Below are 25,455 nucleotides of genomic sequence, written 5' to 3' on the forward strand. Positions count from 1 at the left end.
TTGAGTGGATGTTTTCAGAGAACTAGCCATGAGGACTCCAAAATCTTTCTGGAGTGGTAAGAGCTAATTTATACAAAGTGATGGGTTTTGTATAGTTGGGATTGTTTTCCAATATGCATTACTTTGCATTTATCAACATTGAATTACATCTGCCATTTTGTTGCCCAGTCACCCATTTTAGCGAGATCCCTTGGGAACTCTTTGCAGTCAGCTTTGGATTTAACTATCTTGAATAATTTTGTATCCTGTGCAAACTTTGCCACCTCACCGTTCACCCCTTTCCCAGATCATTTATGAATACGTTGAACAGTAATGGTCCAACTACAGATCCTTGGGGGACCTGACTATTTACCTCTCTCCACTGTGAAAACAGCATTTATTCCTACTGTTTCCTATCTTGTAACCAGTTACTGATCCATGAGAGGACCTGCCCTCTTATCCCGTGACTGCTTACTTTGCTTAAGGGCCTTCCATGTGGGACCTTGCCAAAGGCTTTCTGAAAGTCCAAGTACACTCTGTCCACTGGGTCACCCTTGTCCACATGTTTGTTGACCCCCCCTCCCCCCTTAAGGAATTCTAATAGATTGGTGAGGCATTTCCTTTTTCAAAAGCTGTTGACTCTTCCCCATCAAATTGTGTTCATCTCTCTGCCTGATAATTCTGTTAAGTTTCAACCAGTTTGCCTGGTACTGAAGTTAGGAGGGGCCTGTCTCCCCTGTTACAGCAGGGGTCAGCAACCTATGGGACGCGTGCCAAAGACAGCACGCGAGCCAATTTTTAATGGCACGCTGGAGCGTGCCGGGACTCCAGCATGCCATTAAAAACCCTGCCCTGCCTGGCCCGCTCCCCTCTGCCCTCTGCTCCCCCCGCGGGGCCAGGGAGCAGAAGCATAGCCGTGCACAGGGGTGGGCAAATGGCCCCTCTCTTCCAGCACGGCAAGCCGTGGGGTCCGCGCTCCCGGGCTGGAGCACCGGGCCGAGCGCAGCAAGCTGCCGGCCCCTGCCCCGGAGCCCTGCTGCTGCGTGCAGCGCTCTGGGGGTTGGGACCGCGCGCTCCTGCGGGGCAGCGTTTGGCTCCGCACGGAGGCAGAAACGCTCCCCCCTCCCCTGGAGCCATGCCGTCCTGCGTGCTCCCGCAGGGCCATGTTTGGCTCCGTGGGGAGGCAGACATGCTCCATGCTCAACCGGAGCTCTGCTGACGCACGCACAGCGCTCTGCGTGGTGGGACTGTGTGCTCCCACGGAGCAGCGTGTCTGGCTCTGCATGGAGCCTCATGGTAAGGGGCCCAGGGCTGGGGGCAGTCAGGGGACAGGGATCGGGATGGGTTGGATGGGGGTGTGTGGCTGGGATCCCGGTTGGGGGTGTGGCTAGGGGCGGGGGTCGCTGGAGGGGGCAGTCAAGGAGCAGGGGGGGTTGGATGGGGCATGGGAGTCCCAGGGTTTGTGAGGGGGCAGGGGGTGGATAGAGATCAGGGCAGTCAGGACCGGGAGCAAGGAGGGTTCAGGGAGGGGCAGTTGCGGGGGGGGGGGTCTCTGGAGGGGGTGGTCAGGGGACAAGGAGCTGGGGAGGTTGTATGAGTTAGGAGTTCTGGGGGTCCTGTCAGGAGTGTGGAGAGGGGTTGGGGCAGGCACGGAGTGGCGGGGGTTGAATGGGTCGGGAGTTCTGAGGGTCCTGTCGGGGTGTGGAGTGGTTGGATAGGCATGGGAGTCCCGGGGGTCTGGCTGGGGATGGGTGTGTGGATAAGGTCGGGGCAGTCAGGGGACAGGTAGGGGGTAGAGTCCAGTCCGGGGACAAGGAATAGGGAGGCTTAGATAGGGGGTGGGGTCCCAGGAGGGGGTAGTCAGGAGACAAGGAGCAGCGGGGTTGGGAGTTCTTAGGGGGGCAGTCACCCGGCCATCTCCCCTGACCCCCCTCCCACACACCATGCCCTCTGCCCTGAGCCCCACACACACCCCAGGCCCCTGCCCTGAGCCCTGTACCTCCCTCATACACACCCAGCCCTCTGCTTGACTCCTTCACCCCCCCCCAACCCTAGCCCTGACTCTGGCACCCCCACCCATACCCAGCCCCCCTCTGCCCCGACACCTCCGCCCTCTGCCCCCAGCCCTCTGGGTCCTGGTCCCGCGCAGCCCGCTGGGGTCCCGGCCCCCGGCCCCGCGCAGCCCGCTGGGGTCCCGGCCCCCGGCCCCGCGCAGCCCGCTGGGGTCCCGGCCCCCGGCCCCGCGCAGCCTGCTGCTGGTCTAGGTGAACAGAACCCCAGACCAGCAGCGAGCTGAGCGGGCCGGCAGCGTAAGATCAACATTTTTTAAAATTTCATTTTAAACGAAGCTTCTTAAACATTTTGAAAACCTTGTTTATTTTACAATACAACACTAGTTTAGTTATATAATATATAGACTCATAGATGGAGACCTTCTAAAAAAGGTTACAATGTATGACCGGCACGTGAAACCTTCAATCAGAGTGACTCAATGAAGACTCGGCACAGCACTGCTGAAAGGCTGCCGACCCCTGGGTTACAGCCCCGAATTCCTGGTGGGGCTGCTGACCTGAGGGTGGCGCTAGACACCCGTCGAAAGCCTGGGCAGCCCCATGCCCAAGTGACGGTGTCTGTCGGGGGAAGGCAGTAGCAGCGTGTTGTCGGGGGGCTGAGGTCTGCCGCCCTGGCCATGTTCTATAGCATGCTTACCTAGGGGTTGCCATGCAGCATGGCCGAGCAGCCTGCGGAACATGTTCCAAGCCTGGAAGGGACTGGAAGCCAGCCAGAGGGAGCCTTGTTCCTGCAATATGTTGCCTTTAGCTCTGGGGGAAGCTCTTGGCACTGGGTCGCGGTGAGAAGGCTGCAGCTTGTATTTGCTCAGAGCTGGTGACATTGGGAGGCGTGGGCAAGGAGCAGCAGCTTGCTCCCCTAGCAGAGGGGGAGACAGGGAGTAGCTTGGGTTCCAGGGGCACGCGGGTGCCAATCCACCTTAACAGACCTGTCCTGGCAGGATGAGTGAAGTGAGAGTCTTCTCACGTAGGAGCTTGTACTTCAGGGGCAGAACAATAGAACAATTGAATCTGGGTCACAGTAGATCACAGTCGTGGGTTGCTGGGGGTTATGAAGTGTCCCTATTTGTAAACATCAGTGTGGTTTTTACTGTAAGACCTTAATGTAAAATAAAGTCCCAGTCTGCCTCTGAAAGTAGCTTCATAAACAAAAAGTTGTTGAGCTTGATGTGCCTTGGCATGGACATCTGTCCCTCAGCCAGTGCGCCCCCTCCTCCCCCCAGCAGCACCCACCCCCTCTGTGCTGGCATCTCTGGGCAGAGGGTGGGAGCATTGCCCAGAAGAGCAGAGGGCCCGTGTGCAGAGTGAGGATGCCTGCAGTTTGCACCAGTCTTGTGCTCAGAATTAGGGTTGGCAAACCACAGCTGATTAAGGGGGTGCGGACTCTTCTGGAGTTACCCCATTACCAGGCTGCTTCTGGTGGCTGGAATCACATAAGACTTCTTTAATTCTGGGGTCCGATCCTCCCCCCCCCAGCTAAGGGCTGGACATGGCTGATGTTCCGGCAGTTTGCTGCTGCTCTGAGCACTGGCCCATGTGAGGACCCAGAGATGCCTGTCCCACACTGGAGCTCCTACTCGGACCCTGCAGCTTGAGGCGTAAATGCTGAAACCCCCCGCTGCAGCCCAGCCAGTGCCTGTTGGGCCCCAGAGCGCCGAGATGGGCTAGTCCAGCGCTGTAGTTAGACGTGCTGCAATGTGCCCATCCCATGGCCTGGGCCTGCATACAGTCTGGAGCAATAAAACCCCATGATGGCAAACTGGACCAGTGCTCACTGACAAAAACCCTTCTAGATTCCCCCTTATGGTCCCCCCGCCCCCCCAGAAACTGAGGCTCTGCCTACACTGTGCCATCCACTCATCCTCCTTCCCTCCCACCTTTCCCCAAAGAGAGCCTAGGAGCGCGGGTAAGTCTTGTACTGAGACTTCAAGGGAAACAGATTTGGGCTCTGGGGACCCAGTGAGAGGGGTGACTGGTCCAAGGGTATGGTGGAGTTAGGAATAAAACCCAAGAGCTCTGATTTGCAGCTGCTAGAGACTGTTCCCAGCCTGCATTGGTTACAAGTGACCACCCAGTCTCTGCCCTTCGTTCCTAGATAGTATGTATTAAACTCACTCCTGTAGCGCCTGTTATCATTGTCATAGGGAGCAATATCGCTCCATGAATTCCAGAGCCCAGGACGCTGCCTTACCTGCCGCGAGTGTGACGCTGGGGGCTGGAACCCAGAGACACAAGTGAGGGTGGCAGGCAACAGCAATGGGAGGAGCGGGGTGATTGCACAGTCTTACAGGTGAGCTGTGTGCACAACTGGATCAACCAAGTAACTCCTCATTTCCTTGACGCTTGTTTCAACCTCTGCCTCTGTTTCTACTTTGGCCTGTTTCTGTCCGTGCATTTGATTTTCCTCAGCAGGTGCCAAGCAGTTGTTGAGCCAGCCGTTGAGCGGCTCAGATCCTAAAGATTTTGCTCTTGGGGTTACGTCTTCTGTTGGGTGAGACATTCTCTGGTGTTTAATGTCAATTCCTTGGGCTGCAACAGAAAATCCTTGTTAATGAGCCAGCATCCGCTGTAGATTGCAGACTTAGGGAGGTCAGGGGCCTGCGTCTGAGTTGTATGTTCTAGGATGAAATAGACGGTGTAATAGTTCTTTTCCAGCGAGTTGGAGGTTTGCTGTAACTCCAAGCCGTGGGCTGGGAGCAGTGAGCGGGCTCCAGCCTCCCAAACGGCACCCATTCGCTTACATTGTCTTAAACAAGTTTCTGATGCAAAGTAGTCACAATTCTGAGTGTAAGAGGAAGCCTGCAAGCAGGGATCAAGTCCTGAGCAGACTGAAACTAAGGAGCTCTAATGGCTGTAATAGGGAGCTGCATTGGTTTACCCCAGGGGTTCTCAAACTGAATTGCACCACAACCCCCCCGACAACAGAGCTGCCACGTGACATGTCGGGGGGAGAGCCTGAGCCCTGTCGCCCCATGTGGGGGGGACATGGGGCAGCAGCATGAGCCCTGTCGCCCTGGGTCAGGGTGGAGCTTGTGCTGACCCCCATAAGAATGGCTGTACCGGGTCAGACCAAAGGTCCATCCAGCCCAGTATCCTGTCTGCCGACAGTGGCCAGTGCCAGGTGCCCCAGAGGGAGTGAACCTAACAGGAAGTGATCAAGTTTGAGAACTGCTGGTTTACCCATTAATGTTTCTAGGTGATTCTGTTGCTTGTGGGTAGTATTGGGCCCTCCTATACACAGCTCTGGTCTTGAACCCCCAGTAATCCTGCCTCCTGCAGGAATCCCTGGGTGCGATTCTTTAGCCTGTGCTAGGTAGATCAGGAAAGCTTTATTTTTATTGCTATTACCATAGCACCTCAGCGCCCCAGTCATGGGCAGGACCCCATTGTGCTAGGGGCTGAGGACAGACAGCCCCTGCCCCACAGAGCTCACAGGCCACCTGAGATGAGAGGCAATGGATAGATACAGACGGGAGTACAAGGAGACGGTAGTGAGCAGCATGGCGGACCGAGGTCTCCGTGGCCTGTCAGGTTGTCTGTCCCATCGCTGTCGTATCTGAGCGCTTCACACTCTGTCCTGTATTTATCCCTGCGAGGTAGGGCCGTGCTCTTACCCCGCTTTCCACGTGGTCACTGAGGCTCGGGGCACACAGTGACTTTCCTGACGGGTCCCAGGAAGTCTGGGGTGGAGCAGAGACTGGACCCCTCTTCCTCTGACTAGATGATCATAATGGTCCCTTCTGGCCTTAAGGTGACTGGTGTGGCCAGTTCCAATGCAAACATCCCCACCAGCTGGCTTTAAGCTGTGGGTCGAGGGGGCAGACCCCCTCTAGAACTGAGGGCTGTGCACTCTCCCTGACCCCCGCTTCATGACTTGATGTTGGTGGGGTTCTGCCAGTGGAGGTTTTGCCCACTGGGAGCTGAGATGAGTTTGTGGGAGTAGTGCTCACAGCAAAGATTTAAGAAAGTTGATGTACTTTCATTCACTCCCTGGACTTCTCCAGGTCCAATTGCAAGGGGGCGTTAATAGTGCTTCCCAGCCATTCACTGCTTACTAGCCTTGCCGATGCATTTGCATTCATATTTCTAGCTTTCCCCTTATTAAAACTCCGTTTTGTGTCCCCACCCCCCGCGCCCGCTCTGACTGCATGGCAGCTATTTCTGCTGGAAACTTTTTTTCCTCTTGCTCTTTGAAGGGTCTTTATAACCACAAGATGCCTTAAGCAGCTGGTAGACAGCGGTAACTGGTATGCAGCGAGATGCCCTGCGATTCCTTTTCATTGGTGTCGCATCCCAGGAGTGCTATTAATCACTAGCCGATAATGAGCTTGCCTAACGAGCAACTTTTCCACCAGAGCCTGTGTGAGCGGAGGACGTGCGCTGAGCTTGCCAGGTTACCTTAATTAAGGAGCCCTTTTTAGTGTTTTGGTGGGGAGGTGAAAACAGTATGGGTGGGAACGAAGGTGCTGTGTGAAAAGGCTTCTTAATGAGAGGCCTTCTGATTCCGTCCCCCTCCTGTAGGAAATGCTCGCGGTGCTGTGTAATCTGGAGCTGAGACGTGCCGGGCTGTAAAGCCTGGATGCAGTGGGCTCCAGCCTTGCAGATGAGTGTGAAAATGTGCACGATTCAGTGGGTTCCTGCGATAAAACTGAGCCCCCCACCCTTTTAATCGCTGAGCTGCTGTTGAGTTCTCCTGAGAAACCAGTCGAACCTGCCGTTCCGTTGAGAGGCTGCTCCAAAAGGCAAGGAGCTCTGTGGCTGCTAGTGCTGGAATCTGAGTCTGATGCGGGTAGAGGCTGAAGGGTGACCCCTGCTTAGCTGCCAGGACTGATGGGGCTTTGGTGGGCAGGGGGCTTCAGATGGTGCCACAGTGCATCGCCGTTCATTCCTGTTCCAGCCTCTTGCGCTGTGCATCCACGCGGAAGTGCCTCTTTGCTGGTCAACACTCCAAGACCCTGCATGGGCACTGTATCTGTGTGTGTGAAATGGGAGGCTCGTGTCTCTGTGGGAGAAGATCTGTTAATGAGGAAGCTGCCAGCCACCAACCTGGCTAAGCAATGATCGAAGGGTGCGGCTGGTCATGTGATCTGCAGGGGTAAGCCCCCCGGGCAAGAGGGGCTGGAATTAGGCGGAATTGGACAAAACTGAGTAAAGGCAAACGGAGGCTGAGTATCAAGAATAACCTCCTGATAACAAGATAGGCCAGGCTGAGGAGCAGTCTCTTGGTGGGTGCGGGAGGTGTCTCTGTTGCGTGGGAAACTTTAAGGCTAAACTGGAAGAAGTGCTGCTGGGGACAGTCCTATGCTGGCTGGAGGGGTGAAGAGAGGATGAGGGTAAATTTTTATCCTTCAAATCTGCTTCTTGGGGCTTGTCTACTTGATAAAATTGCTCAGAATAGCTCCCTATGTAGACACACTCTGCTCTGGAATACCATCACTTTATTCCATAATTGCTCCACTTTGGAAGTGCAGTAATTATTCCAGAATCGCGTGTCCACATGGGGAGCTTATTCTGGAGTAGTGCTTGCTCAGTTGCTATTCTGGTCAAATTCACTGTGTAGTCAAGCCTTTATGATCCAGGATCAAATAGCTAGAGCCCAAGGGGACAGCCTCTCCCCTGTTTTCTGTGCTGCTGCCTGAGTGCAGTCCCTTCTGCTGCTCAGGGCCTCCTGTGCAGTGCGCTGGCTGGCTGGCTGCACCTTCACTTTTGGCTGCTACCAAGCTTATTTGGGTTTTCCTCTTCATTGCAGGACAAGAACCGGAAGCTGCGCCCACTCTATGACATTCCATACATGTTTGAGGCCCGGGAGTTCCTGCGGAAGAAGCTCATCGGAAAGAAGGTAAGAAACTGGATCAGGATTTAGAAATTGCTTGTTGGAGGAACCTGCAGACCAGCTGGCGAGAGCTGCCATCTCGTGGGACCTCATGGGCCGAGCAGACTTAGACCAAGGAAAACCCAGTTGCTACTAGAAGAAGTGCTGAAAATACGTTGGGTAGCGCTCTCCATTACATTGTGCAAAGTTGATGCCTCCGTGAGGGGTGTGTGTGTGGGGGGCGCTGTGCTGCGGGAGCTGCTGTTCCTGGGAACGAGAGGGGAACCCACCCTTTGGCGGCTGTTCAATTTCACAGCAGCTTTATCCTCCCCTTGTTCCGAGTGTGTCCCAGGAGAAGTTTAGGGAGCAGAATAGAATTCCTGTTCCTCCAGCTGTCTGGCGCGCCCGCTGTTGGTGCTTTCCCATTCCAGACACGGCTGCACGTGCTTAGGGGATGGTGAAGAATCCCAGCCCCGTAGGCGCTTGGGAGTAGAAGGTGCTGGCGAGAGATACAGTCGTGCTGTCCTTTGTTTTAGGGGTGGGAAGAGGGCTTCTTGCCAAAGAAATGGCCCCAATGCTAAACAGAAGCAAGCAAGCTCCCTTTGAGCTCTAAGGTTCTTTAAAACGCACAGGTGAAGAACTAGCCTCTTGTTCCTGTGTAGCTGGCTGCATGCTGTGCAGTATGTTCCTCTGTCCTTCGAGTTTCGCTTTCAACCATCTGCTGCAGTGAACATTGAGAGGTCTGGGCTACAGTCCCAGGGCACGTCCTTTCCATGTCACCGGAGCATATGTGGCTCTACACCCCAGTGACTGAATGTGGCTGGGAAGGTGGAAGCTATCCTGGCTTGCTATGACAAGATGCATACAGTGTTAATGTTACATGATTCAGCATTCAGCCTAGAGATACTGGTTCTATTTTCAGCCCTGCCACTGACCTGCTGCCTGACCTTCGGAAAGTCAGTTCTCTCAGTGCTTCTGTTTTTCCTCCCTTCTCTGTGTTGCCTGTTTAGCTGATAGTCTGCAGGGCAGGGACTGTTTCTTACTGTGTGTGTACAGCACCTAGCGCAGTGGGGGCCTGATCTCATGTGGGGGCTCTGAGCCACCACAGTGCAAACATTGAATATCTCCACCTTACCTCTGTCCCCGCGTGGTGGTAGGATCCAGTCCTCAGTTACGTTTGTGCGTACTGTTTCTACGGTACCAGGTAATGTCCTTATTTCCATCCCTCTCTAGTTCCTTGTTTTCCTGGCCTGTTTTTCTGTGCTGGTTTAGAGCCATTCTGGGGAATGAAGAGTATAATATGCACTTTACTACCGATGCACATGCTCAGGATGCAATTTTCAAATGCACATAAAATGGTCAAATAAATCAATTTCCTCCATAGTAAGGCAGCTCATTGCTGCTCATTGAGGACTATTTCCATGCCTAATTGCATCTTTCCATTTCAGAGACTTGTTTATATATTAAAAAGACTTGCAGGGTTTTTTTAAGTGGCGAAAAGTCTGTCGCTTGTCTCCTTCAGGAAATGGCTGTAGGGAATTTGACCTAAAGACCCCAGATCTCTGGGCCAATGTGAGCCTAAAAGGAGGTTTCATCCAGTAACTGGCATTTGGAAAGGGGTGGTGATAGGGTGTTAAAGGGAATTGTCTAGCAAGATTATCTGTCCGTGGCCAAGTTCCCACTGTCATCAGGGTGCTGACTGTTTGATGCTGTACCGAGTGAAGGAAGACAGGCAGGCTGTACGGGCTGGTGTGTAGAGACAGTCTCCCCTTGATGCAGCACAGTGGGGTTCTTTCCCTGGCGTCAGAACAGCTAGAATAACCCTGCACAAGGGGGTTTTTCGGGGAGAAGGTGTCGCTGGAAGAAATTGTCCTTTTGCTAGGCAGAGCTCCAGCCAAGGTGCCGGGCATGTAGAGAAGCGATGATGAAAGCAGGCAAAACCCTTTGAATCCATTTCTCTGAGTGCCTGCAGCTCCCGTTTCAGGGCAGGTGGAATGACGATAAATACCAAGCGCAGTTAATTGGGCTCCAAAGCATTTTAATAATATGTCAATAACACTCCAGTGTGGGCCCTGGGGCTCCGCCGCTTTAATGCCTGCTTTAAGAGTGATCCCCAGACAGGTGTCTCTGTGAGGGTGGAGGCCTCTCCCTCAGAGCAGCCTGTTTCCTATTCCAGTATCCTCTTGTTACACCCATGACAGAGTGTGCTGGAGACCCTGGCTGGGCTGCTGTCTCCACAGAGCTCATTAGCAACAAGTGTGCTTATTTTTAATTTAGGCAAATGCAGGTTCTTCCGAGAAGTATTTACATGAAAATATGGCACTTAGGCAGCTCACGATATACTGAAGCCGTCTTAATTACGTGCTTAAAAGCACCTCAATCCCTCATCGAGTGGAGCCTGGGGTTTGTTTTGGAAGCAGGTCTGGCAGTGTTTTGTTCCTTGTGTGTGAGGTTAAGGGCTGCAGCTCTGAAACACGAGGCTGGAAGTCTGTGGCTCTGTCGGTCTGGAGCTCTGGTTGCAGGATGCACTCTTTGAAAGGCTGGGCTGCATCTGATTAGATGATGCCAGCCAAAACGCATCCTCCTCGCGCCTTCAAGGTAGCATTGGATGGATGCGTTCTTGCACCATTTCCATGGATCATGTCATGCAGCTGGACTGCAAGGTGGTGGTGGGGGTAGTGTCCCCCCTGAGATCAGTCCTGGCCCAAGTTGCTCTTGAATTAGTCATGCTCGTGGTAGACTTACTGCTGGTAATAGCTCCGTTTTCTCTTCCGGCTAGGTCAACCAGAGCCGTAAGAACCCGTGTTTAGCTCCATACAGGTGTGTGCCATTCCTGCATGGCCTCTAATGGCTATGGGGAAGCCATGAAGGCTTGTCTTTCTGATCCCTCTGCACCATGTGGCTCGTGAGCAGAATGCATAGTGCGTTAGTGCGAACATTGTGTGTGCCAGTGGGTGTGTCCCTGGGAGCAGCTCCTTGTGCGAGAGGGGTGTGAATGTTACATGCTCATCTTGGAGTGAGTAGATTGTGTGGGTGCCGGGGGGCCCTCAGACAAGATGAAGGATTCCCCTTAATCTCAGCAAACTTTCTGCTAGAGCTTGCTCCTGAATTTGGCTGTTCCAAAGTTTGCTCCTGGTAGAACGTCTCTGTCCTTGCTCCTAGCTGGCTCTGTCCTTCTGTATCCTGGGTTGAAATTAATAGGACCCTGATCTGAGCTGACTGTTGGTGTGAGTCTTCAGAATAACTGTGCATCTTTAAGGGGCTGGTTACCAGTATTGAGCAGAGCTTAGACTGGAGGTGGGCTTGGCACTGGGGAGCGGATTTATGTGTGAACGTTATTGTGCGGGATGTGGGTTTGCTGAGACGTTTGTTGCTGCGTCTGGTGGCAGGAGCTCCCCAGTAGGGCTGCGGCATTGAGAATGTACAAATCTGTAATGGGTTGAAATGCCTCGGCAGCCAATGGTAACAGCTCTTTGTACGGTGGGCTAGATTGTAGTTTATGTCGGGACACCTAAGGCTATTTGTAATAAGTGCTCTCTTGTAATTAGAAATCAGAATACTTAGTCTGGGAGCTTCTGCTTCCCACGGAATCCGTTCTCTGCCTCCAGGCGGATCTGATGTCCCCTCAGAATTGCAGTGAAGGGGAGCAGTTCAGGGCCCCTGCAGCAGGGGTGAGCTGTGGGAAGCATGCCTCTCGCTGATGCTGGAGGTTTCATGCCCAGACCACAGCTCTTTTCCCCCATCTGTGTCTCAATGCAGGGACATGTCCCCGTCTCCTTGTTCCCTGTGGGGTTAACTAACAGGCAGAGCTGTCTCAGGGCTGCTCCAAAGCCAGAGATGCTGGTAATCCTCATTGGTCTTCCTTCTCCCTTTCCTGGTTTAGACACCTTCCCCTCCTCCATCTCCTCTGCCCAGGGATGTACCCCGATACCCAGTTCCTTCAGAAACACTCCTTTGAGACTCCCTCTCCTCTGCCGCTGTGCACCTTGCTTCCAGGGTCACTTCTTTCCAGTTGTTTGTGTTTGATAGATAAGCAACTTTACAAATCCCTCCTGCTCAGCTACCGAAACACGCGACATGAACATGACAGTTGCTATGTCCCTTTGCTGTGTTATGCAGGGGCCTAGTCAAGTGCATCTTGCTGGAGGGTGGAACTTCACGTACTTCTCTGGGCACGTGGCTTTAGGGAACTTCCAGAAGCTGAACACCAATTTTCTCCTCACTAACTAGCACATCAAGTCTCTTCTAGTTATTAACTCTTGGATCAATTGACCTAGGGACGTGGTACCTTCTTAAAATCAAGACTCTCTCTCTCTCTCTCTCTCTCTCTCTCTCTCTCACACACACACACACACACACACACACACACACACACACACACACACACAAGAGCTATGGGCTTGATTAAAAAATCCTAGAAATGTCAAATCCCTGGGTGAGGTGAGGTTCTCTGGCCCCTGTGATGCAGGTCAGATGAGAAGATTGGAACATCCCTTCTGTTCTTGAACTCTACAAATTTAACATGCAAAGAACTATGTTAAATGTCATGAAGTCTTGTAGGTGGGTACCGGATAAATAATCAATGAGCTAAGTATAGATTCTGGGGCCAGAAGGGACCATTGTGATCATCTCGTCTGACCTCCTGTATGACACAGGCCAGAGAATTTCCCCAAATAATTCCTAGAGCAGATTTTAGAAAAACGTCCAATCTTGATTTTAAAAATTGCCAGTGATGGAGAATCCATCACGATCCTTGGTGTATCGTTCCCATAGTTAATTGCTCACTGTTTAACAAAAAAAAATTGACATCTTCTCTAGTCCGAATTTGTCTGGCTCCAGCTTCCAGACATTGGATCATGTTAGAGCTTTCTCTGCTAGATTGGAGAGCCCAGGATCAAATACTTGTTCCCCAGGTAGCTACTTAGACTGATCAAGTCGTCCCTGAACCTTCTCTTTGTTAAGCTGAATAGATTGAGCTCCTTAAACTTGTCACGCTCAGGCAGGTTTTCCAATCCTTAAGTCCTTCTCGTGGCTCTTCTCTGACCCCTCTCCAATTTCTCAGCATCCTTCTTGAATTGTGACACCAGAACCGGGCACAGGATCCCAGCAGCGGTCACACCAGTGTGCAAATACAGAGGTAAAATAACCTCTCTGCTCCTACTCGAGATTCCCCTGTTCAGGCATCCAAGGATTGTGTTAGCTCTTTTGGTCGCAGCTCATGTCACTGTCATCTGTCAGTTTCCTGGGCACATCAGGGATGTTAACTTTTTCCATTACCGTCAGTGCCACCTTCCCCAGCTCCATGAGCTCAGCCATTGGGGCACTCCATGCTTCCTTGGTGTTGAGCCCCTCCTGCTTTCTTGGCAGTATCTGAAGTCTCCTGTAAAGAGATGCACTTTTTTGCGTGTTCACCTTCTAAACAGCCGTCATGGCAAGTCTCTTGCTTGTCTTACCGGGAACCACCCTGCAAGTCCTGGATGTGGATTTTTCACTTTTCCTACCTTTGAGGCTTTAGCCCCCCCAAGCTGTGTGGCAGGCATGAAACACAGCCCAGATCTTTAACCAGCCTGAATAGAAATCCTTCGCCCGTAGGTCTCACTGCCTTGCTATTTGTGCTGACATCAGTTGTTCAACTCTCCAGTTGGCCAGGGATATTTGTCAGGAACAACAGGCTTGGCTGGACCTGTATTTAAAATTGAGCAGCAAAACCCTTTTGAAGAGTTGCTGAGAGGCCTCCTTCCTATATTAATAAAAGGCCGAGACCTTTTCACCTCTGCAGCTCACCTTCACAGATCCCTGTGCGGGGTTTCACCTTGCTCTGCAGCATGTGCCCCAGGTCACTTGCTGGTGTTTGAACTAGAGGAAATGGTGGATTCTCTGTAACTTGAAGTCTTTTTAACTCAAGCTCTGAGGGCGTCAGTAACTCAGCCAGAGGTTATGGGAGTGGCTGGGTGAGGTTCTGTGGCCTGCGATGTGCCAGATGGGTCAGACTAGATAATCATGATGGTCACTTCTGACCTTAAAGTCTGAGTCTAAATCCTCTGCCTTGAGCCCAACCCACAGTAACCTGCCCTAGCTCAGCACAGAACCAGAGTCTCTTCCCCCAGTTCTGGTTTCCTTCTGTTCAGCGGCATGCCCAGGCTGGCCTCTGGCTGTAGCACAGCAATCCCCATCCTGGGGCTCGGCCTCAGTGCAGCCTCTCATGCTGCGGCCCTTCCTCCATAGCTACTGCAGGCTCTGCCGCCTCCCACGATTGCCGCTCGGCTCCCACCTATCTGCCCGTTCGGTCTGTGGTGGCTGCTCCCCCACATCAAATCCCTCCTCTGCAGAGTTGCACAAGGTTGATTTCTGTGCTGTTTTGAACTCTCTCGGGGACCGGATTAAAGCTGCGGTGCTGGATCTTGTATCCGCGGTGTCTGAGCCAGGTGTGTTCTGGGGGAGGTGGCTACAGGGTCAGAGTGGGAGGAACCAATAGCCACCAGCCTGGGAGGAAGCCCAGCTCCCTTCAGTAATATTTGTTTGTTTCAGAATCCCCCGGCAGGAAAGGAGCAAGGAAGGAGTAAGTAGGGCAGTGTTTCACGCTCCCGAAGTGGCTGTTAAGAAGCCAGTGGCCTACATAAATCGAAGCAAATAGATATTTGGTTGCAGGTTAAAACGGCCTCCGTTTTTAATACCCCGTCCCCCCACATAACCTTGTTGTAACACATTTCCTGGGCCGTGCATTTCATTGCCGCATTCTCCAGTCTTCTCTCTCGGCTTTGCTACTTAGGTAGCCTTGGGAATCTTGTTTCCAATTGCCTTTGATGCTGCATAGTTTGCTTTCTAAATATTTCCTTTGTCAGCTCCACGTTTTTCACTTCAGATTAATTTGATTGAGTTAAGCGATGAAAAAGTCGTCTACGTTAATGATCAAAACAGTCCCTAGAGCTTGGAAATGCGTTTTGATTTAAAATGACAGGCTTAGATGAGGCAGCTCGTCCTTGCCTTCACACGGCTCGCTGTCGGGATCAATCTTCGCCGCAGATTCCTTCATTAAACCCCCCAAACCCCGATAGTGAATTTAGTGGCTTTTGAAGGCGGTTCCTTTCCAAATGAACTGGAACGAGGTGGGTCAGCATTTAGATTGCTCACTCCTCTTTGCTTCGGGTTGCATCATAATGCTCTTGATGATGATTGGGCTAATGTAGAGTATTTTCTAGCAAGCTGCCTCTTAGCTGAATATTTCTATCTTCAGTATTTATGCCCCCCTCACTGTAGTATCTGAGCATCTCTCTGTCTTCAGTGTATTTATCCTCCCCGTGTGGTGTGGCAGGGCAGGGCGGTTCTCCCCACTGCAGGAGAGAGAGCTCAGTCGCACACAGTGAAGTGCAGCCTTCTCTTCAAGTGCTTACTCATATCAAGCGCACAGTCAACCTGTGGAACTCCTTGCCTGAGGAGGTTGTGAAGGCTGGACTATAACAGCATTTAAAAGAGAACTGGATAAATTCATGGAGGTTAAGTCCATAAATGGCTATTAGCCAGGCTGGGTAAGGAATGGTGCCTCTAGCCTCTGTTCGTCAGAGGGTGGAGATGGATGGCAGGAGAGAGATCACTTGATCATTGCCTGTTAGGTTCACTCCCTCTGGGGCACCTGGCATTGGCCACTGTCGGTAGACGGATACTGGGGTAGATGGACCTTTGGTCTGACCCGGTACGGCCGTTCTTATGTTATATCCATGCAGTGTAGGTGTGTGCTCTCACCACATGCACCTGTGCTGGAAGTTTTCCCTCAGCAGTATCCGTAGGGGACCAGCTCCGGTGCCCCCTGGAGTGGCGCGAACATGCCGCAGTACATAGGGTGCTGCCGGCTTCCCCCACCCTCAGTTATTTCTTGCCGCTAGTGACGGTGCTGGAACTGTTGCTGCTTCAGCTACTGCTGTTGCTTTCTCGTTCATACAAACTCGTTAATCCTTGTATTATAGTGTGTGTAGTTTTCTGTTAGTGTTAGTAAATCCCTTGGCTATAGTTAGAGACTTCGTAGGTCCCGAATGGGACTTTGCCTTGGGACGGGGTATGACCCGGTTCCCACACTTTAAGCCCTGTGATCGCTGCAAGAGGCCCGGGCACATTAGTGAAAAGTGCAAAATTTGCAACTCCTTCAAGCCAGGGACTAAGAAGGAGCATGATATTCGTTTAAGAGCGCTCCTTATGGAGGCAGCCCTCACCCCAGCACTGGAGCAATGCTCCAACTCGGCACCGAGCCCCATGACCTTGGTATGCAGCGCCCCACAGGGACCGTCCACTGTCCGGCATCAGTCCCGATCCATGGCTCCAACCAAGAAGCCCAAGGAGACGGTGCAAGATCGGTCTCCAGCCTCTCCTGCAAGGGAAAGGGTAAGACTGGGTGAGAGCAAGGTCCCAGGTTGGGCAACTCTTTACCCCCGTCAGGATCTCGGGCCCAAGCTCTGGAGGAGCGGTGGAGCCCAGCCCGTTCTCCACCAGCCAGCCACCTTGGTAGTGGCAGAGGCCTCTGCCAGCTCTGGGTACTGTCCACGCTGGAGGCCCTGGAGGCAGCGCAGGAGATCATGTCCCTCCGGGTGCCGCCCACATCGGCTCCTGCGGTTCACTGGTCCCAGTCCCCGCTCAGCGGCACCGTTCCCCGTCGTGGAGGACGTTCTGCCAGCGCTAGCTCTCCCGTAGCTGCCATGCCTCTGACTACAAAAGGCAGCCACAGCGCAGCCCCGTATGGTCCTCGGACCTTGGGCATGGGCAGAGAGGCGCAGCTCGCCGGCCAGCGGGCGCAGATCTTTGTAGGCACTCGCTCCTCAGCAAAAGTACTGGTCCCGGCACCCGGTATCTCCAAGACCATGGTACTGCTCCAGGGACCGTCGAGGGATGGACTCTACCATTCCTTGGACTGTTACTGATCCCCTAGGAGGGCATCACTGTGGGGGGGGGAAGGGCACTTCCTGGCACCAGGCCTGTTCCAACTACTGGTCCCACTCCTCATCCCGGTACTGTTCGTCAAGCGCCAGACGTAGATCATCGACTCCAAGCCATTGCGGATGGGTCAAGCGCCACCGGTCCCCAAGATCCTGCTCCAGATCAGACTCCAGACGGAGTGACTGGCACTGGTTGGGGCAGAGCCACTGTTCCTCTTTGTCCTGGTCGCCTGGGAGTGACCACTCAGGAGCCAGCCGTGGTTCCAAGCGAGGTTCCCTGGCGGTGGGGCAAGCTCTGGTACCAGCGATACGGGCTACATTGTCGGCACTGAAACCAGCCCTGTGGCACCCATGGAACCCGTGAGGGTTCATCCAGCCCTCCCAGGCTGCCCACTTGGTGTCGGGATCCTCTCTCCCGCCCGCCTCCGGTGCACGAAGCCTCGGGCACGAGGACCCAGCAGGTCCAAGAGGGAGCAGGGGAGCAAGCCCCTGGGCCACCAATGGTTGTGGAGGACCCATGGCACCGGCATCTTCCTTGTCATTGCCAGATGAGGCTATAACGGGGCCCCCTCCCCCGGTTCCTCCGGATGATGCTGAAGTGCACCAGGAACTACTGAAGAGGGTTGCCGCCAGGTCCCAGGTCCAAAGGGATGTCACGATGCTGTTAGCCACCTGCTGTCACCTCAGCCTGTTTGTAAGCGACGACAAAATCCATGTTAGTTCCGGTACAGAGGATAGAGTTCATCAGGAGAGGTGCTCGACTCGACCTGCGCCAGGGCGTTCCTGCCACTGGAGAGATTCAGGGCATTGACGGACCGCGTTGCGGAAGTCTCTGCGTTTCCCCAACCACAGCCAGGGTTTGCCTTTGCCCACTAGGTCACATGGCAGTGTGTATATATGTGGTGCGTCACGCCAGGCTCCGGATGCGACTCCTGCAGCAATGGCTGGCAATGGTCTACTCCCAGTCTGACCCCACCCAGCCTTCCTTCCCGAGGTGGTGTCAGCCTTCCCTATGCACCGCGGCATGTGCCCACCACTCCAGGGGGCGTCGGAGCCGGTCCCCTACGGATACTGCTGAGGGAAAAATTTCCGGCACTGGTACATGTGGTGAGCACGCACCGAAGGTGAATGGACGTGAGGAACACCAGTTACAGAAGAACACCACAGCCTTTTCTCATGCCCTGAAGGCTCCCAAAGTCCTGCATGGATCTCACCAGCCAGGAGTTGAGGGGGTCAGTCACTGGGGAGAGTGTGTCCCACCCCCAGAGGGGAGGGCGGTTAGCACAGCTGGCTTTCCTGCCAGGCTGTGTCCATGTCGCTGTTGTGCTAGCCCCGGGAAGCCCCTGGCCCAGCTTGGCTGGGCTCTGTGCGCATCACCAGGACACAGTCCTTGGCTGGCTAAGGTGAGCCAGCAGCTGGATGTGGCAGACAGGCACGCTGCGGTGCTGAGATCCGTGTGATAAGCAGCAGTCATAGCACACCAGCTGCTGAGCCCTGCTACTGCAGCTCCGGGGATGTGTGACTGGCCACCACTGCAGAGGCAGCGTCTGGAGCCTTTTGCTGCGAGCGCCTCTTTGCGTGCTAGGGACTGAGGTCAGTGCTTTGGGAGGAAGTGCTGTAAGTGCCAAGCCAGCGCTGACTCTGGCATCCCAGCCTGGTGCTAGGAGCTGTGTAAAACCAGGGCTACATAACCTGTGGCTGAAGTTCCCATGGGACAGTCTGACTGGCCAGTCCTGGCGATCGCGAAGTGCCTCATGCCTCCCTCCTCTCCCTGGCAGTAGCGTGGTGCTGCTCCACTGGCACCCCAGAGGTAGCTGCGTCTCAGTGCTGTAGAAGTGATCCCCTCTGAGGGTGCAGGGGGTAGGGAACGGAGGTGTACTGTGCGCTTGCCAAAGGAGCGGGATGGCTGAGTGAGCGTCTGGGCCCCTGGACTGGAAGGGGCTGGTCTCTGGAGCTGGGCACGTTCTGTCCCTCCTGTCTGTTTCGCGGAAGTGGACCCTGACTGGGATTGTTGTCGTGTCTCCCTTTGGAAATGGCACCCACGCTGGCCTGCCCTGGCCAGAAGGGCTGGGGCGGGGGGGAGCTTCCCCAAGGCCCTGACTGGCTGTGGGGTTCGTGAGCAGGTTAAGCTAGTTCCCCGTCTCTCTCTGGACCAGTAGGGCTCAGACCCTCTTCAGTTCATTTGTGGGGGGGTCCTTCTGATTTCCCTCCCCATCTCTGTTTGGAGCCGTGCTCCTCGAAGGGGTGGTGCTGGAGTGGGCCCCGTGTCCTGCTGCAGCCCTGGCCTTGCGGGACCCTGCCCTGCTGGAAGGTGGAGGTTGCTGTGAGCTCTCGGGCCCCTTGTGGGCGTGTGGGGCGAGGCCTTGGCCCAGCTGGAGTTAGTTCCTGTTCAGCCCCTGGTCCCTCTGAGCTGCCTCCCATCTGGTGGCTGTGCTGGAGCAGGGCTGAGCACAGCGAGTGGCAGCTGTTACCTCGATGCAGTATGGATAATCCGTATGCTCCCTGCTTATCCAGACACTTGGCTTAGTCTTCCCCCTTGCCAGGCTGAGCAGGCCCTTGGTGTTTTGGGGAGGGGGCAGGCAGCTCTGTGTAACATCCCACCTCAGGAAAGCTGCCTTGGGCTCTTAGTGCCAGTGCAGGGAGGAAAACACTGCAACAGGTGACCTTGATCCAATAGCTGATGTGCCCTTCCCTCCTAGGGTGAGGCTGGATAATGGGCTGGCTCCTGCTCTGAGCAGCACGTTGCTGGGAAGGAATTGGCAGCGCTTCCCAGCATGACACAGCCCAGGAGAGATGGGTCCTGGCAGCAGCTCCAGATGAATGTGATCATTCCATTCAAGACTGATGAATAGAATATTAGGAATAATTAGGCCAGGCTCTGCTTTCGGTATTACCGTCTATATTTCATCAGCAGACTCCTTCCTTGCGAGTTCTGAGTGAGCCTGCCTGGTTCTGCAGCTCGGGATGAGAATTTCCTTACCTTGCATTGCTCTCACCCCAGAGGAGTTTGTGTGCCAGATCTCACGTGCAGGGTGAGCTTGCAGGAGTTGACATTTTCTCCTGCTTCCTTGCAGCCACGTTGGGTTAATGCTGGATGGGAGACCTCCCAGGAAAACTGCACCAAGTGACCTTGATTCTATAGGTGTTGCTGTCTCCTCTCCCAAGTGCATGCTGAACCAGTGCACTAGCATGGCACTAGGGGGCGCTGTGCTGCAGGAATTAGACTTGGAAAACAGCTCTGACCCTGGGCCGTGATTAAAGCTCAGGTGACTCGTTCTGTGGAATTGGTGTTTAATTCTGATGTCCTGGCCGAGTTCCCAGTGGGGTAATTATGCTGTGGGTACCTTAAGTCCCCCTTACAGCTTCTTCTGGTCATGTGATTCTTCACTGTCTGCCCTACATCTCTGTATGGTGTCACTGCTTGCTGTTACAAAGCTGCAGCTTCCAGCGCAGAGGTGGCTGCGTTTCCGTGTGTGCCTGAGGAGCGACTCTTGTGTTGGTGTACGATCGCTTGTAAAGTTCTTTACAGCCCTACGGGTGAAATGTGGTGGTAATGTCGGGGGGGTATTTATTTTTCCCCAGAGTCTCTTAGCTGGCACTAAAGCTCTTTAAAATGATGTACAAGCTGCTCTGTAAAGTGAACTTACGGTGTCCCGCTGCGTTGTCCACTGGATCCGTTTCATTCTGGGTGTCACCTGCTTCCCATGCTGAATTCCTGACCTCCCCGCCCAGCCCCCTCCTCCATCATGTTAACACCGTCCTCCTTCCTGTGACCTCGGTCATCTTCATTTCCTCCTCCTCTTCCCACATCCATGCTGTAACTAGAGTCCAATTGCTCTTTCAGCCACAGCAGTGCTATAATTCAGCCCTTCTTGTTCCTGACTGGCAGGTCACTAATTTAAGGCCTGCTCTTTGCTTCCCGTTTCCATTCACCACTGGTCTGATGCTAACCTTGCCCTTCCCCAGTCCCGCTGAAGTGCATGTGCCAGAATCCCCTCTCGCTTGGTCTTCCAGCCATGCCACCCTGTTCTCCGTCACTTCATTGGCTCCTTACTGCACTGCTCACCCAGTTAAACGCTGTGGGCTTGTCTACATTTACAGGGCCGTGGCAGCACTGTAGCACTTTGAGAAGATGCTATATGTGCCGACGGGAGAGCATCTCGCTCAGGGCTGTGGATTTTCCACACACTTGGGCGATGTAGTTATACTGATGTAAGTTCCTAGTGTAGATCAAGCCTGTCCCTGGTGCTACTGCAGCTCAGGTCTCCATCCAGGTCGCATCTCATGCCCTCCTGGCTCCTTTCTCTGACCAGAACCACAGAACCTCCTGACAGTTCTCTGCACTTTCCTGGATCCAGGGGCCAGCTGTACAAACTGATAAGTCTCTGCTCCAGGAGCTTACAACCTTCCTCTCTAGTGGCTGGGCCATAGCGGGTGATAGCCTACTACTGCTTGCCAGCCAGTGGAGTTCTTCCTTTCGCTTTGGTGGTAGAGGTCTGGGCAGCTGTGGAGCTGAAGTTGTAGGTTCAAATCCTGTGGATGACCTGTGGTGAGGACTGTTGTTAAAAAATGGAATCGACGTGACGTGGATGCCAGTCCTTTGGTCGTTTTATCTGTTGTATCCCTTTGTGCCATCATCCTGTTTCGTCTCTGCAGATTACAAGCTCTTAGGGACAGGGAATGCTGCGCTGTCGCTTTGGAAAGCACAGAGCATGTTCTGAGTGCTGCTGCAATGCAATCGGGAGCTGTGACAGCCCTCCAACGCAGCCAGAGATTTCCTGGGTCTCGGAAAACAGATAAACGATCAGACAATCAGTCAGCATCCTGATGGGTTTCTGTGCTGACAGTAACATCTGGGTGTGCCTCAGCCAGGGGTGCTGGCTAACAAGTGCTGGTGGCTTTCCTTTCTTTGCAGTGGGGGGTGCAGGCTATCTTTACACCGAGCACTGGAAATAGTCATTGCTCTGGGGGGGTGGGGGGTAGTAACGCTGGTTACTACTGTGCTGATCTAACCACTGCTTTCACTTCAACCCTCCCCCCATTAAATTAAAATCTAAAAAATCAAACTTGAAAACCCTACCCCAAGCAGAGTCTCCCTCCAAAGCGAGAGATGTGCCTGAGATGCCGTAAAGTCCAGTAGGATCTTTGCTATTGCTATTTATTTTCTGTGGAAGGCACTTGGATACTGTGGTGATGGGCTCAGAGTAAAACCTTAACTGGGTGAAATCGGGTAGATTTATTGTGTGGATGTGCGAATAGCTGCCATGTCTAGTCTCAGAGGGGGCTGCATTTCCTTGGCAGGGGAAATTATTTCTCTGTGTGCTGTGTAATTACAGATGAGATGTCTGTCATACTTACCAGGCCTTCCTTCCCCATAGTATCCGAGCACCCGCAATCTGTAACATACGTACCCTTGGCAGCCCTGTGAGGCAGGACAGTGCTATTATCCCCATGTACAGATGAGGAACGGAGGTGCAGAAGGTCTGTCTGCACAGCAAAGAGAGCCCCGTGGCTGGCCTGTGAGGCAGGACAGTGCTATTATCCCCATGTACAGATGAGGAGCGGAGGTGCAGAAGGTCTGTCTACACAGCAAAGAGAGCCCCGTGGCTGGCCTGTGAGGCAGGACAGTGCTATTATCCCCATGTACAGATGAGGAGCGGAGGTGCAGAAGGTCTGTCTACACAGCAAAGAGAGCGCCGTGGCTGGCCTGTGAGGCAGGACAGTGCTATTATCCCCATGTACAGATGAGGAGCAGAGGTGCAGAAGGTCTGTCTGCACAGCAAAGAGAGCCCCGTGGCTGGCCTGTGAGGCAGGACAGTGCTATTATCCCCGTGTACAGATGAGGAGCGGAGGTGCAGAAGGTCTGTCTACACAGCAAAGAGAGCGCCGTGGCTGGCCTGTGAGGCAGGACAGTGCTATTATCCCCATGTACAGATGAGGAGCGGAGGTGCAGAAGGTCTGTCTACACAGCAAAGAGAGCCCCGTGGCTGGCCTGTGAGGCAGGACAGTGCTATTATCCCCGTGTACAGATGAGGAGCGGAGGTGCAGAAGGTCTGTCTACACAGCAAAGAGAGCCCCGTGGCTGGCCTGTGAGGCAGGACAGTGCTATTATCCCCGTGTACAGATGAGGAGCGGAGGTGCAGAAGGTCTGTCTACACAGCAAAGAGAGCCCCGTGGCTGGCCTGGGCCAGCAGACTTGGGCTCATGGGGCTCAGGCTGTGGGGCTGTTGCATTGCTGGGTAGACTTCCAGGCTTGGGCTGGAGCCCAAGCTCTGGGACTGTCCCACTTCACAGGTCCTAGAATCCAGGCTCCAGTGTGAGCCCAGATGTTTCTGCAGCAGTGAAACAGCCCTGCAAGCCTGTCTGCTGGCCCAGGCCAGCTGCGGGTGCCTAGCTGCTCTGTAGACTACCCAGAGAGGCCAGAAGTGACTTGTCCAGGGTCACGCAAGGAGTCCGTGGCGGAGCAGGTCTCCTGAGTCCCAGACCATTGTCCTAGCCGCGCGGCTATCCCTTCTCTCGTGACCAGTGTAGTTGTGTGTCGTCACTTGTGATGTGTCAGGTCGCTTGGCCTGACCAGCGTGGGAGAAACACGAGGAATGAGCCAAGTTGACCATTTTGCTGTGCAGCCTGGGTTTTTTGGGAGGCACCCACCACCAAGCATTCGTTTTCTAGCCCCCTCCTGTGTGATCTCTAACGCTGGATAGTGAATTAAGCTATTGCCAGTGGGTCCCCAACCTGCTGCCCTCTGTCACTTCCTATCCCACCCCTTCCTGTGCAGCACCAGAGGAGCGTCCCTGACTGTAACGCTGTCACTCTGGCCTGCTTGCTCACTGCTCTGCATTGGGAATGAGCCGACCTAACGTCTCCTCCGTCTCCCGCGCCCCTCCTTCCTTGAAACACCAGGCAGCCCCACGAAGGGGGCTGCTTAAACGCCTGTTTAGCCCTGGGATTTATCAGGCTGGCAGGGAGTAAATTAATATTTCTCTGTTTGAAACCTCTGTGATTATTTCTTTAAACGCTAAATGAGGGCAGGATAGGTAAGGTAATAATTGGAGATATACCAATCTCCTAGAACTGGAAGGGACCTTGAAAGGTCATCGAGTCCAGCCCCCTGCCTTCACTAGCAGGACCAATTTTTGCCCCACATCCCTAAGGGGCCCCCTCAAGGATTGAACTCACAAGGATGGTGGCTGTGTTCTGGCTCTTTTCTCCCCCCCCCCCCCCCCGACCTTTGGAGATGGATCACCCTGCCCGCACCATATAGCTGAAATGAATTGGAACTAAATACATCAGCGTCTTGCTACTATTTACTGCTCTTTCAATATATTGAACTCCTTGTTAAACTGCTGCTTGCTGCTAATGCAGCTCCTCTTCGGTGCCTCTTCCTTCCCTGGCATTGATGCATGATGGGGCCTGGGAAAGAAACTTAGAGCGGAGCAGGTAAAGTGCTTCGCTCTGGGCGTGGGCTGCCTTCCAGGCCAGGGAAAGAGACACCCTTGTGAAATGAGTTTAATTCGGTCTCCGCCCATTTTTTTATATATTTCACTAGCACCTAGAGATCAAGGGCTTCCTTCTGCAAGGCACTGGATTGTCCTGAAAAAATTATAATCCAAGCAGATGAGACAAAGGTCAGAATGAGAGAAGAAATTCCACAGGTGGAGACTGGGGCCTGGACTTTCCAAGGTCCCACAGGGAGTGTGGTAGGGCTGGGAATTGAACCAGATCTCCTGAATCCCAGCCTAGTGCTTTAACCACAAGTCCACATTCTTCCTTTCAAAGGAGAAAATGTCCCTGATGTAACATGCATGTGCAGCCCTCTGATCTGGAGTCAGGTGTGCTCCTGTTATGCCATCTCCTGGTTGGATGTCTTTCCTGGGAAAACCCTGAGAGAGGTTTTGGATGAATTTAGATTGTAAACTCCTTGGGGCAGGGCTTGTCTCCTTGCATGGTTTTGTGCAGCGCCTGACGCATGGGGCCCTGTTCCTGACTAGGACCGTGGGGTATTCTTGCAAGGCAAAGATTGAATGTGAATAGTAAAACTGGATCCCATTCATTGGTGTGGAGGCCTGTGTGTAGCGACTGGCATGAACCTGCAGCTGTGTTCCATGCCGGGCAGTGCCTTGGCAGTTCTGTCCCCACCAGTTTGAGATCCATGGATCTATCATGCGTACTTACCTGGCCCTTGTCACTGTAGGGCTTGAGCCCCTCACCATCTTTATGGTATTTATCCTCTCAGCTCCTCCTGTGAGGCTGGGAAGTGCTAGTTCTCCCCCAGGTACAGATGGGGAAACCGAGGCACAAAGAGTAGGTGACTTGCCCAAGGGCACAGGAATCAGTGACAGATCAGGGAGTTGAGAGTCAAGTTCCTGGCTAGTGTCCTACCCTCTGGGCCGTCCTTCCTCATGGAACAGAGCTGCAGTGGCTCCAAGCCCAGTGCTGTTGGTAAGCAGCATTCCTGGAGTTTGCCGGCCAGCACTGGGCTGAGGACAGTGCGGTTTGTCACCAGGGCCGTCCTTGCCCATACGCAAAGTACGCAGCTGCGTAGGGCACCAGGAAACTTGGGGCTCCACACTTCCTTGTGTGCTGCTCCAGCCCCTGCTCCCTCTTTCCCAGGACCCCTCCCCGTCCCTGCTCTGCCCCAGCCCTGCCCCTGAGGAGTGCAGCAGGGCAGTGT

At 53.8% G+C, this 25,455-nt stretch overlaps 1 protein-coding gene across 2 annotated transcripts in view; it reads left to right on the top strand.

Moving 5' to 3' along the window:
- The window catches only part of SND1 (staphylococcal nuclease and tudor domain containing 1), a 477,167-nt gene that overhangs the window by 159,627 nt on the left and 292,085 nt on the right, over positions 1-25,455 (top strand). For both annotated transcript variants that reach the window (XM_039520222.1, XM_039520221.1), the window contains exon 11: positions 7,798-7,887. In XM_039520222.1, the coding sequence (XP_039376156.1) occupies positions 7,798-7,887 (90 nt within the window). The remainder of the gene's footprint in view (positions 1-7,797; positions 7,888-25,455) is intronic.

Source organism: Mauremys reevesii, linkage group 1 (assembly GCF_016161935.1).
Source record: "Mauremys reevesii isolate NIE-2019 linkage group 1, ASM1616193v1, whole genome shotgun sequence".
NCBI classification, from domain to species: domain Eukaryota; kingdom Metazoa; phylum Chordata; order Testudines; family Geoemydidae; genus Mauremys; species Mauremys reevesii.